This window comes from Sceloporus occidentalis, unplaced genomic scaffold, assembly GCF_023333645.1.
Source record: "Sceloporus occidentalis isolate IW3139 unplaced genomic scaffold, rSceOcc1.0.p SCAF_2, whole genome shotgun sequence".
Taxonomy (NCBI): Eukaryota; Metazoa; Chordata; class Lepidosauria; order Squamata; family Phrynosomatidae; genus Sceloporus; species Sceloporus occidentalis.
This window is the reverse complement of record NW_028316982.1, coordinates 196,136,966-196,149,630: the sequence shown is the minus strand read 5'-3', so window position 1 is coordinate 196,149,630 and position 12,665 is coordinate 196,136,966. Positions and strand designations below refer to the sequence as shown.

At 41.4% G+C, this 12,665-nt stretch overlaps 1 protein-coding gene across 2 annotated transcripts in view; it reads right to left on the bottom strand.

Moving 5' to 3' along the window:
• LOC149319518 (amine oxidase [flavin-containing] A-like) overlaps positions 1 to 11,711 on the bottom strand; it is a 55,884-nt gene extending 44,173 nt beyond the window's left edge. Inside the window, exon 1 of one of the 2 annotated variants that reach the window (XM_089511890.1) lies at positions 11,578 to 11,711. In XM_089511890.1, the coding sequence (XP_089368016.1) occupies positions 11,578 to 11,623 (46 nt within the window). In that variant the 5' untranslated portion in view covers positions 11,624 to 11,711. The remainder of the gene's footprint in view (positions 1 to 11,577) is intronic. The other variant, XM_089511888.1, reaches the window with a different exon arrangement.
• Positions 11,712 to 12,665: the final 954 nt, after the last annotated feature.

Sequence of the window (12,665 nt, the reverse complement as noted above, 5' to 3'; positions counted from 1 at the left end):
TAGGCAAGGACACATTACAGGTCACTTCAAGCTTGTTCCTCAAACAGCAACTGTTCTGCAGACAAGAAGTACCGTATATGGAGTGTATAGCAGTAAACATGGACTTAGCATAAGGCTTTGGGAACATTTTTGCTGAGATATATATAGGTCACTACATTTTCTTAAAGATTTCTGTTCATCTAGGTAGCAATAAGCAAAAACAAAAATAATACAGTCATACCAAAGTGCAGAAACAATAAGTAATAAAATGTGAATGACAAAAATGAGAGCTAATTAACAGTTTCAGCGTGTTTTTAGTAGAACAGTTTTTCAGTGTAATCAATCACAAGGATATCTAAATAGAAAGTAAATATGGATTATTGGCTCATATACTGTTTTAGGACTACTGAAGAACCATGACTTTTTAAAATAAGCTTGTATAGGTTTTCTTGCAACTAAAAACAAAAACCTACACAGGGTTTACCAGTCATGATGACATAGGTAACAGAAAATAATTTTGAGTGTTATGTGATAATCAAAAGTTTACAAGTTCTTTCTGAACATAACTCAAAGAAGGAAACATAAGCAAATAAATCAACTTCTCAGTTCAGTGCTCCACTAAAGAAGAACGATTTGAAAACAGAATATGATTCCATTCAATCATATTTGGTCAATTAACTCAAGCAGATAGAATAGTAGAAAACTATGTATAGGCAGCATTTTACAATATTAAAGGTTGGATAATATTTATATAAGGTCTTAGTACAACTGTAGGAAATGTCAGGGACATGATATTTTTCATTGTATTTTTTTCCAGTGCAGTGTTAAACACTTTTAAATGGCAGGTAACGATACACACCATAGCAATCTAGATCAATTACTTTAAAAAAAAATCCAAACACCTAACAATACAAAGTGCTGATATAGGTAACTATAAAATCCCTTATTAATGTGGTTTTTTTCCCCCTGGAATGGTGCATGTAGAATCAAAAAGACTTGGTAACAGATTTCTAATGATAAAACAATACACAAATGAATAGATTAACACTTTCTGAAACCATATCTTCTCTACTTTCAATCCATAGTTGCTGTTTGGGGAACAAACAAATGAATAAGAAGCCTGGCGGAGTCCGGAGACAATGACATTGAATATATTCAATATATTGTAAGGTTTTGGGCTAAAATTGTCCTTTACATTTATTTCTTTTTATAGTCCTGGCTTTAGCCTTATAATTATTAACCTTTATTTATAAAGCGCTGTAAATTTACACAGCGCTGTACATACAATCTTTTTAATTGGGCGGTTCCCTGCCCTCAGGCTTACAATCTAAAAAGACACGACACAAAAGGAGAAGGGAAAGGTGGTGGGGAAGGGGCCTTTCTAGTAGGATAATACATATAAAATACATAGCAATACAGGAAATGATTCACTAAAACAGACAACAAAGAAACATCAAATAGCAAGTGACAGTTATGCAATGCCTGGGAACGCTTCTCTGAAAAATATGGAACGCTTCACGAATTTGCGTGTAATGAACTTCGGCTTTAGTGGTTTGAGTGTTGGACTATGATTCTGCAAACCAGATCAGCCATGAAACCCACTAGTTGTCATGACCAGCCAAGTGCAGGTCTCGGAGGATGAGGAGGAGGATGGGGCTCCTCCAGAGCAAGATGTAATTGAGGCTACACCAGGTGCTCATCCTGCTCCAGTGCAAGAGGTAATTGAGGCTACACCAGGTGCTAATCCTGCTCTGCCAGAATCCAGCCCTGATCTCCCAGCCCAGAGGAGGAGGCTCAGCCAGGTCCAAGTGCTGATGGGATTCCTTTGGTGGCACAGCAGCCTAGTGGTGACTCTGGGGAGGAACAACGCAGGGCTGAGAATGCTGGCAGACGCAGGTCCAGGAGGATTGCTGAGAGACAATTGGCAAACAAGCCTCAGCTAGCACTGAGGAGAGAATCTCCTACTTAAGGAGCAGGGAGACACCAATTCAATGCCAGAGTTTATTGCATGATCCTTTAGTGTGATTGCTGCCTGCACTGGCTTCCTCTATCTTGACTCCTTGTTGCCTTGAGTCTTGACCTTGGAATGGACTGGACTCTTGCTGCTTCTGGCTGCCCTGACCCTGGACTGGACTGACTACTCCGACCTCTGTTTTCCTGACTTCGGCTCTGGCTTTCGGCTTGCTCCTTAACTATCACTCCTTGCAGGTTTGTGGACTGTTCCCAGTTGCTTGCTAATTACCTAGTTGAGCCATCCTTATTGGCATTGTTTGTGTGTGCTGGCTGCAGTCCAGGACACTAGCTGACCCTGGGCACATCTCAGCCTCAAGGGAAGGCAATGCCAAACTTCCTTTGAACGAATCTTGTCAAGAAAATCCCATAATATATTTGCCATAGGTTGGCAATGTCTTGAAGGAACACAACACCACACAGGAGTTTTGCTAAAGTGTGCCCAGTGTGTTTCGACACACTGGCCCCTGGAGCCATGCCATAATACCTCAGACTAAAAACACATTCTCATCATGTTTTGGGACAAAAACAAAGTCTCAGATCTCCTGTTCCAAACCAAACCAAAAGACATTTTCAACTTAAGTAGTATAATACATTTATTTATTTATTTAATATTTATTGTGGTTGCTGTGTGCCTTTGAGTCATTTCTGACTTAAACCTATCACAGGGTTTTCTTGGCAAGATGTTTTCAGATGGGGTTGCCTTCCTCTGAGGGTGAGAGAGTGTGACTTGACCAAGGTCAGCCAAGTCAAGCTTACATGTGGTGGGCTGAACTGCTTCAAGCATCTTGTCCACACTTGTGTAGCTGCTGATAGTGCAGCATTCACAGGATGTTTCAAAATAATTGAAAATTTAGGAACAAAGCTAGTAGAGTAAAAATAGAGTATATTTCTTATTCTTCCTATCATCTTATGCTTTGTAATAGATAAATATTGCAGGAAGCATTTTGCTTTTCCATTGCTACCAGCAAATGAGAAACTAATTATCTTGATACAACAGGATGCTTTTAAATATAGTTGTAAGTGGTTTGTTGCTTATGACATAAAAGTCATCCATGTCAAATCAGATGATTCTCAATACTGTGTATACTTTGTAGTCTGTGTGCCTCACATTTACTTAGAGATATATCTGACCATGGGGTTCTTTTTGATGTTTACATATTCCAAGAACACCTAAAAGATCACAGCATCCATTCCCAACCATTATTAAAATTGTCCATAGATGAACTCAGATCCTTGTTCACTGCTATTATTCTAAGAAATTGTCTTCATTAACTACCTCTATAACTAAAACAAGGGAATGCTTTTAGTGTATAACTTATGCCAGGAAAAAGGATGTATTAGTAAGTAGATTAAAAGCTCCTCTGCCATAAGGAAAAAACAAAGGGGTTGGTCTGTTTGTTCTTGTTAGAAGCTTTCTGTGGAAAGTGGAGTTTTTCCCTATTAATTTTGCCTCTGACAACCAGGCAAAATCAACATCCATGCAACATTTTTGAAACATCTTTCATTAAGCCAGTTACTTTAGTTTGTATTGCGATAACACTCAGAACCACAATCAGTGATATGTAATATTATATACAAAATATAATCCAAGTGGAAAGTCATACAGTGCATTTCAAAATAATACATTGTATTAAGCATGGTGGCATAGTCCCATATTTATAGGGTAGTGAACTTTTCTGGGTTTTAGTCCTAAGTTTATCCATGGTGCTGGTCCAATTAGGGGTACAAAGTTTGGCTTGGGATAGCTCTTTTAAAGTTCAGACTAAAACCAACAGAATCACCACTCCACTGATATAGAAGCCACAAGTCACCACTGCCTCCATATGTTGTTGGCCCACAACTTCCACCATTCCTTGCCATTAGGTGTGCTAGCTAGGGTTCATGGGACCTGCAGTCCCACTACATCTGCAAGACTGTATGTTTCCCACCCCTGATGTATGGAAATATGCTTGAGTGGTATCTGTGATGTAACATGTACAGCCCCAGCCCCTAAACATCTGTTAAACATTCTTGGGAAACTCAACAAAATCATACTTCAACTTTCAAAACCACTACCTGACAAGGGACAAACGAAGGGGGAAAGAATGGGGCACATGACCACAGCACATGCCCACGGCTCCCGCAGGTCCATGCCTATATTCAAACCAATGGGGCTTGAATATAAGCAGAACTCCATTTTCGCAAGAGGGTCCAGAACCGATCCCCTGCAAAAAAGGAGGGGCGATTGTAAATGAATTTTGTTTTTAGACTTGGGTCGCTCTCCAAGATATTGCATTATGTACATATACATGTATTCTGAGTTCCTAAATAAATAAATAAATATCTGATACCACAAAAACTTCTGATTCCAAGCATTTTGGATAGGGGAGAATCAACCTGTAGTGATATTTCAGCATCTTGCCTGAAGCGGTTTCCTTAAATGGAAAGGAAGGTGGGCCAGAGAGGTGTGTGTATAGGACTACATTCCTTCTGAAAGTGGATGACATGAAGAGTGGACATCTGAAAGGGTTAGGAATAAGGCCTTTGTGGTGCGGGCCCTACTGGTCCAGATCTCTCATTTGATAAGGGATGTCCCCACAGTATGTTGAATGTACATTCAAACTATTGATTATTCCAAATGTATTTGAAGTTATCCATCTATAACATTCAACATGCATACAATCTATCTAGATCTGTAAGCACAGACAATCATTCACATGAAATGGAGAGCGCACATGTTCATACAGAGGTTTCTGGATGACAATCCAAATATCCTTAACCTGGAAGAACACTCAAGAGAATAATGCCATCCTTATAATATTACTACTGTAGTATTCATGCTTCATGATTAACACTAATCATGTGTTTCTCATTTGCCAAGCAAATACAGTTAAGGCTAGGAAATTAGATTGCAAGTTTTCTTGACCAGCACTGAACTCTTTTATTGGACATCTCTGGACTCAATAGATTTTTGTCTGTGCATTACACTCCTAGATACTGTCATTAAGAAACATCAACATAGAGCCATAATGAAATCATGCATCATAAATTACAAGCAAGGGTAATTCTTATCCCAAGGCCAACTACATGTTATGCTGAGATATATATGACTGATCTCAGAGCAACAATTTCTTCTTCTTTTATACTCTAGAGACAGTCGTAGGGGGAAGGCTACTGGAATTGGAAGAAGAGGGGAAGAATATTGTGATAGTTGTTCTCTTGCACTCTCTGTCAGGCACTCATAACTGTAGTTTGCTCAGACGGGACAAATACAGAAATGGTAGTAATAATTTCATATTCTACAAGCAAAGAGCAATTTGGAAGAATGATTCAGAATTGAGAAAGGTTGCAGTTAAAAGCTCTCACTCCCTCTGCCACTTCTCAATCACATCAGCACAGCCATACATGCTTCAACACCTAATAAAACATCAACAGGGTTATGGAGAAGGAAGGAATGTGGTTATGATAGGTTTAGAAAGGTGGCTTCTAGCATAAGCAAGCCAGTGCTTTTCCAATGCAGTCTTCAGGCAGAATTATCTTTCCATCCTGTCAAGGGTACTGTACTTTTTTCTATGTATATCCTGCTAAGAATGTGACATTGTGGTTATTGGTGTGGGGAGAAAAGAGGTCATATTCACCTGAATGACTGTTTATTGATAATGCTTATGTATTGTATTTTTTAATAATAAAAATTAAAAAAAAAAGATAATGCTTATAATGAAACTCTGAGCTCAGAAGAGAAGATCCAACACTGGATCCCTACTTCTAGTCCCTCCCACCTACTGTAGTGGTCCCTCTACAAGACAGAACTCTGACCTTGCGCAAAAATGGGAGTGCCTAGGAAATGGAAGTCATGTAAGCAGACAGGCGTTTAGATGACGCATGCCCTGAACATAGCTGGAAATCATGCGGTGAACATGGCCAGGCAGGAAAAGCTGGCCGCAAAAGGAGTGGGGAAATCCTGCTCTTTGCTGGCGTCCCGTTCAGAACCATGGAGGTGGCCCGGTTTGGGGATGGGTCCATGCAGTCAGCATGGTCTTGTGCCAATTGGGGTGGGAGCCCAAAAGGAAAGGATAAAGCTTGGAAAAATTCCGTTTTTTGAACACACCTCCAAGGATATCCCAGCCAAATTGGCCATTGCAATAAAAAAATATAACTTTTCCACGCAGGGGGTGGGAAACATACCTCTGCTGACTCTTCTTTTCTGCCAGCAAGAGACTGACAGGGATTTGGGCATATTGGAAGCTCCAAAAACTAAATGGTCTTCCTCTTCCTGCAGCCTAATAATTCATTTTAACAGCAGATAGATAAATTCCTTAAATAATTTCTTAAACGAAGCAGTGAAGGAATCAAGCCTTCTTAAAGCATGATTTTAGAAAAGTTACTTTTCGGAACCACAGGTCCCCAAATCCCCCCATTGGCCATGCTAGCTGGAAGATATAGTTTAAAAAAAAAAAACACCTTTTCAAAGCTCTTCCCGAAGCTCATCCCAAAGCTCTATTCTCCACTCCTGGAGTTCATAAAACTGGGGACTAGCGGGCATTGACTATTCAACAGGGACTATTTAGAGAGCAATCTATACCGTCCTCACAGGCATTATCTTCATTATTCTGTCATTCTGTTATATATCCAAGACCTAGCAAAGAAAAGAGATTAAGAGGCCAAGCCCCAGTGCAACTGATGACTAACTTCCATTATTATTTGATAGTTCTATCATATAAAACTGAAATAATAAGGGCTGCTGTCAGTCTAAACAGGATGTCTAATTCTGGTAGCTTGTTGAGACATGTGATTGGAGAGAGGTCATTCTTAGTACACAGTCAGAGGCTTTCACATACTCTAGCTATGGCAAACATCCAATAAGCAATATGATACAGCCAACTGGTACTGAAGAGTAGGAACAAAGCTGGTACTATGTGTATTTGTTGCCTTGGCTGATATATCCTGTCCCTTGTGAACTGAAAAACTAACAGAACACGAAATACTTGAGATGAGGTGTTTTAATCTTCTTGGGGGTTGTTCCCAGGAGTTCCTTTCCTCAGAAGTCTGGACTTGCCCCTTCTCTGATCTCTTTCTGCCAGCAGATAAAGACAGGCTTTTTGCTAATAACTGATGATTGTAAAAGGGCCTTTTAATGGGGAATTCTGTGCTTTTATTCTCATTGTTAACATGCTTTAAACTGTTTTATATTGTTGCTGTGTTAATAGGATTGCTAATTTAATTGGGTTTTAAAAAACTTTTTGTATTATGATATATTTTTTTTAGTTTTATATCATTATTTATTTATTTATTTATTTCCCACCTTCCTCCCAATACAGGGACTCAAACTGGCTAACAAATTTAAAACAGTCCAAGACCTTGCTTTCTGTGAACTTGAATTTTTGTTTTATTCCATATTATGAGCCACCCTAGGTCCCATGTTGGGAGAAAGGAATAATATAAAATAATCAAATAATACATTATGTTAAAACAAACCTTTTTGCCTCTCTACTTTGTATGAAATAATAACAGAGGAAGTTACCTTACACTGAGTCAGTGGAAGCTACACTATATTCCCGTTTTTATTGTTTTAACTGCACACGAAAAAGACTAGGACTTGGACAGAAAACTATGAAAGAACTAGGCATGATCCCTCAATGCAAAGATATATAACTGAATAATACTAAAGTCAGGATTGCACATGCCATCCTATTTCCAATTTGTACGCATGGTGGTGAAAGCTGGACAGTGAAGAAAGCTGGTAGAAAGAGTATCAACTCCTTTGAAATGTGGTGCTGGAAGAGGGTTCTATGCATACCTTGGACTGCCAAACCGACCAATAAATGGGGCCAAGAGCAAATCAAGCCTGGACTCTCCCTAGAATCCAAGATGACAAAAATGAGACTATCATACAGTACTTGAGACATATCATGTGAAGACATGACTTATTAGAGAAGACAATGATGCTGGGCGAGGTGGAACGTGAATGGTATTAGAAAAAATGGGAGATCGCATTACAGCTGGGTAGACTCAGTCAAGGAAGCTCTGGCCCTGAGTTTGCAAGATAACTGGGTGACTTGATGGTCTCTCATTCACAGGACTGCTGTAAGTCAAAGTCATCTTGATGGTACTAAACAGCAAAAAATCTAAACTGCTATTTGTCATTTTAACTGTGCTTTCAATTGTTTTAAAATGTTTTTGGTACTTTTAATTCCATGTTAATATTGATCTTTTGTGTAGTTTAACTGTACTGTATTTTAATTTGTAAGCCATCTTGAGTCTTAGGACCTTATCACATGGGAGGCATAGTGCCCAAATCCTGTGGATTAAGCAGGTTTTCAGACACATCGGGCTAATGGAGCATTAACGCGACATTAACCTGTGCAGAAAGTGGGCAAAATAATTTGCTTTTATCTTTCGGGATTTTCCCAAAAGTAAAAAATGACTGATTTTGCCCACTTTCTGCAAGGGTTAGTCACGTTAATGCTCAATGTGCATGATGTCATCTGAAAACAATCCTGCTTTTGCACGGGATTTGGCCGCTTCCCTCTTGTGTGATAAACTCCTCTGTTTTGGAGAAAAAGTGGGATATAAATGAAGGTGTTATTATTGATGATGATAAATCAGAAGCCCCCATGAGTGCAAGGCGAGCTCCCTTCTAGGTAAGTGCATACATGATTGCAGCCTAACAGTGGAACTCTATGCATGTCAACTCAGAGTGTAAATTCCACTGTGTTCAACAGGAATCCCCAGGTATGGGAATGCAGCCTTAATTTGCATTTTTGAAACCTTCCTATATTTCTGGTCTGACATTTGAACACCACAATTAGCAATAGCACCTAGCACTTTACATTTCTATACCACTTCATAGTGAACCCAGCACTCCCTAAGCAGCTTACAGTGTGTTAGCCAATTGCCCCTGTGGGTTTGAACTCACAATGTTGTGCCTGCAACACCAGCATTTCACCACTGCACCACCAGGGCTCCCTAGATGTAGAGCAAAATGCTACAAATTTAATTTGTTTTGAAAAACGTTGTGCTGTGCCAAGCACTATCTGGACCATGTACCACAAACTAACAGAAACAGAAAGTGTTTAAATCACTACATGAAAGTTGAATGACATGAAGGTTTTCTTTGGCATACATCAACTTTCAACCATTCTGAAAAATACAAAGTAAAAGCTGGATTAACAAGCATGGTTCATCAGAAAGCCCTGTACACCTATTTTGGCTCTTCCTCCTTAATAGAAGGGACAGGAATATTACAAATGGAAGACAATATCTACAATTCTTGTGAAATTCTGCGAATGAGTCATGGCAACTGCGTGTTAAGACACTTGTTTGAAAGCACCCTCAGTGTGTGGCTAACATACCTGTTTGTTGTTGTTGTGGCTAACTGCCCTCAGGTCAACCATCACTCATAGTGACCCTGCTCTCATGGTGATCCTGGAAGCATCACCAAGACCCTCTGTCTTCCATTGCTCTGCTCAGGTCCTGCAAATTCAGGCCTGCAACCTCCCTGACTGACTCCATCCATCTGGCATGTGGTCTTCTTGTCTTTCTACTGCCTTCTAGCTGCTCTAGCATTACTTTCTTTTCTAGTGAATCGTGCCTTTTCATGATGTGGCCAAATTCCGACAGCCTCAGTTTTGTCATTTTTAATACCCAGTATCAAAGTGCAAGAATTATTTCTAATTCATATCTTGCTGTTTGTGTGTTGTGTGCCTTCAAGTCATTTCTGACTTATGGCGACCCTACATGGACTCTATCATGGGGTTTTCTTGGCAAGATTTGTTCACAGGAGGTCTGCCATTGCCTTTTCCTGAGCCTGAGAGCTGAGAGGTCACCCACCGGGTTTCATGGCCAAGCTAAGACTTGATCCCTGGCCTCCAGAGTTGCAGTCCAACACTCAAACCACTGCCCCATGCTTCTTCTCCATATTTTGTAGCATCTTAACTGAAAAAAGGAAGTTGGCAACATGAGCTTTCATAGGAGTTTATGACGGAGGAAATCCTGTGCAAAAACGGGATTTAAAAGCTAGAAAAATACACAAAAGCAGGTTGATTTTCACACACGTTGTTATTAAATGTTAACCCGAATGGAAAGTAAACAAAAGCCACTCCTTTTTATTTTCAGGATTTTCCAAAAGTAAAAAGGAATGGCCTTTGTCTAGTTTCCCTCTACTTTCCGTTCGGATCAACACTAGTTTAACAACAACGCCGTGTGAAAATCAACCTGCTTTTGTGGGTTATTTCCAATTTAAACTCCTGCTTTTTGCACAGTATTTCCCTAGTGTGATAAACTCCATATAGACTAAAGTCTACTTCCTCAGATAGATAGCAGAAGTAGGCTTTAGTCTAGGAAAGCTCATGCTGCCAACTTTTTTATTTCAGTTTGTCTCAAAGGTGCTACAAGATATTGTACATACTGATTCTACAGACTAAGGTCCAAAACACACTGGAAAAATAATCCAGTTTGAGACTGCTTTAACTGCCCTGGCTTCAGTGCTAAGGAATCCTGGGAACTGTAGCTTATTGTGGCCCTAGAGCTCTCTAACAGAGAAGGCCAAATGTCTCACAAAACTACAGTTCCCAGAATTCACTAACATTAAGCCAGGGCAGTTAAAGCAGTCTCAAAATGGATTATTTCTGCAGTGTATTTTGGACCTAACACAGCTATATCTTTGGATTCTCCATAACTTGTTAGCCTTGAGTAAAGAAAACAGAAAAGGATCTCAGCTTAGTCAGTCCAACATAAATCTAGGTTATAATTCACATTTGGGGACAAAATACCTAAACAAGATCTATTTTGCTGTCTCCATGATGAGTTCTGCTCCACTCTTGGCCCACAACAAGCTCCAACTCCCAGAATCCCATAGCCTTGAGCCAGGGCAGGTGCCAAACCGGGTTATTTCTCTAGCGTGGATGCAGCCTCAGAGTCCTCCGGGGGGAAGTGACAGGAGGAAAGCAGAAGTGCCTACAGGAGCAGAAGCCAAGAAAGCCAAGGGACACCCCACGGAAAGCAAACAACCCAGGCCCTTCAACTCCCTCCGCCTGAAAGAGCTCCTGGCCAGTTTTATGGGGCACCAGGGCCAAGGAGGGCCAGGCGCCACAAAATGTAGGACATTCAAGAAAAAAGGAGGACTTGATCAATTCAAAGCTCCACTCACCGAAATGTAAGTGCCTGCTTCTTAGTCCTGCTCAAAAGGGACGGCGTTTTGGAATTCATCCCGGACAGAAGGTGGAAATGGAGGACAGGTCTGGGGAAAGGAGGACGTGTCTGGTCACCCTGATCCCAGCCCAAAGCTTGGCCTCTCCAACATCTGGACTCCGCCGCAGAAGGGCTTTCCGTCCCTTGACTGTGGGGACTCCGCGTCCTCCTTTTCCAGGACATGTCCTCCACTCCAACCTTCGGTCCAGGAGGGATTCTAAAATGTCCTGCATCCTGAGCCTCAGCAAAAAGCATGCATTTCTAGGGATCTTTCTAGCTATTCTTTGGCCCTGTCCTCCATCTCGATCCTGACTAAGAGGCATGGATTTCTAGTTCTGGGAGCTTTGTAAAGCTGTTCTTTGGCCCTGCCCTCCTCTGGCTGCTGCGGCGGGGGCTCCTTCCCAAGGAAGAGCTGACCTGAGATGCCGGCCCCGACTACCACCACGTCCCACTCCTGGCTCATGCTGCTCCGCTGGCCCTGCAGCCCCTGCCTCTGCCGGTCCTGCTGCCCTTGGCGCCTCCAACGCTGCGAGCGCCCACCGAGGAAGCCTCACTGGCTGCAAGAGCAGAGACAGCAGCAGCAGCTGGAAGAGGAACCCTGGGGAGTTCCCTGGAGGGTCTCCCTCGCTCAGGCTCCGCCCCCGACTCCGCCTCCACTAATCACGGCAGGGGAGGGCGTGGCCAGGGACTCCTCCTCCGCCAGGTGAGCGAGCAAGGCTCAGTGGGGAAGACTTGCCCATAGAGAATCATTGGAGAATGCTTGCCCATAGGGAATGATTGGGGAAGACTTGCCCATAGGGAATCAGTGGGGAATACAGATACTTGTCCATAGAGAATAGTAATTGGAGAATACTTGCCCATAGAGACACTATTCTTGCCTATAGGAAATCATACTTGCCTATGTGCAAGGATTCTCCAGTGATTCTGTATGGGCAAGCATGATTTCTCTCTGGGCAAGTACTGTCATCTGTTTTAGTATGTCCTGGCCAAGGGCAACACAAAGGAGAGCTCCTCATCAATGTGTGTACAGTCAGCCCTCCTTATCCACAGATTTTTTTATCCATGGATTCAAGCATCTACTGCTTGAAAATATTTTTTTAATGTATAAATTCCAAATAGCAAACCTTGATTTTTTATTTTATATAAGGGACACCATTTTGCTATGTCATTATATTTAATGGGACTTGAGCATCCATGGATTTTGTTATCCACAGATGATCTTGGAACCAAACCCAGCGGATAACAAGGTCTCACTGTATTGTCTTTATGACTTCAAGTCAACTTATGGCAACCCCATGAGATTCACAAGGGTTTCTCAGGCAAGGAATATACAGAGGTGGTTTTGCCAGTCCTCTGAAATGTAGCCTACAGCATCTGATGTTTCTTGGTGGTCTCCCATTCAAGTGCTATCCAGGGTTGGCCCTGCTTAGCTTCCAAGATCAGACACAATCTGGGTCTTTAGGGCATAATTTGTTGTGGTGGTGGTTGTTATCCACCCCCGAGTT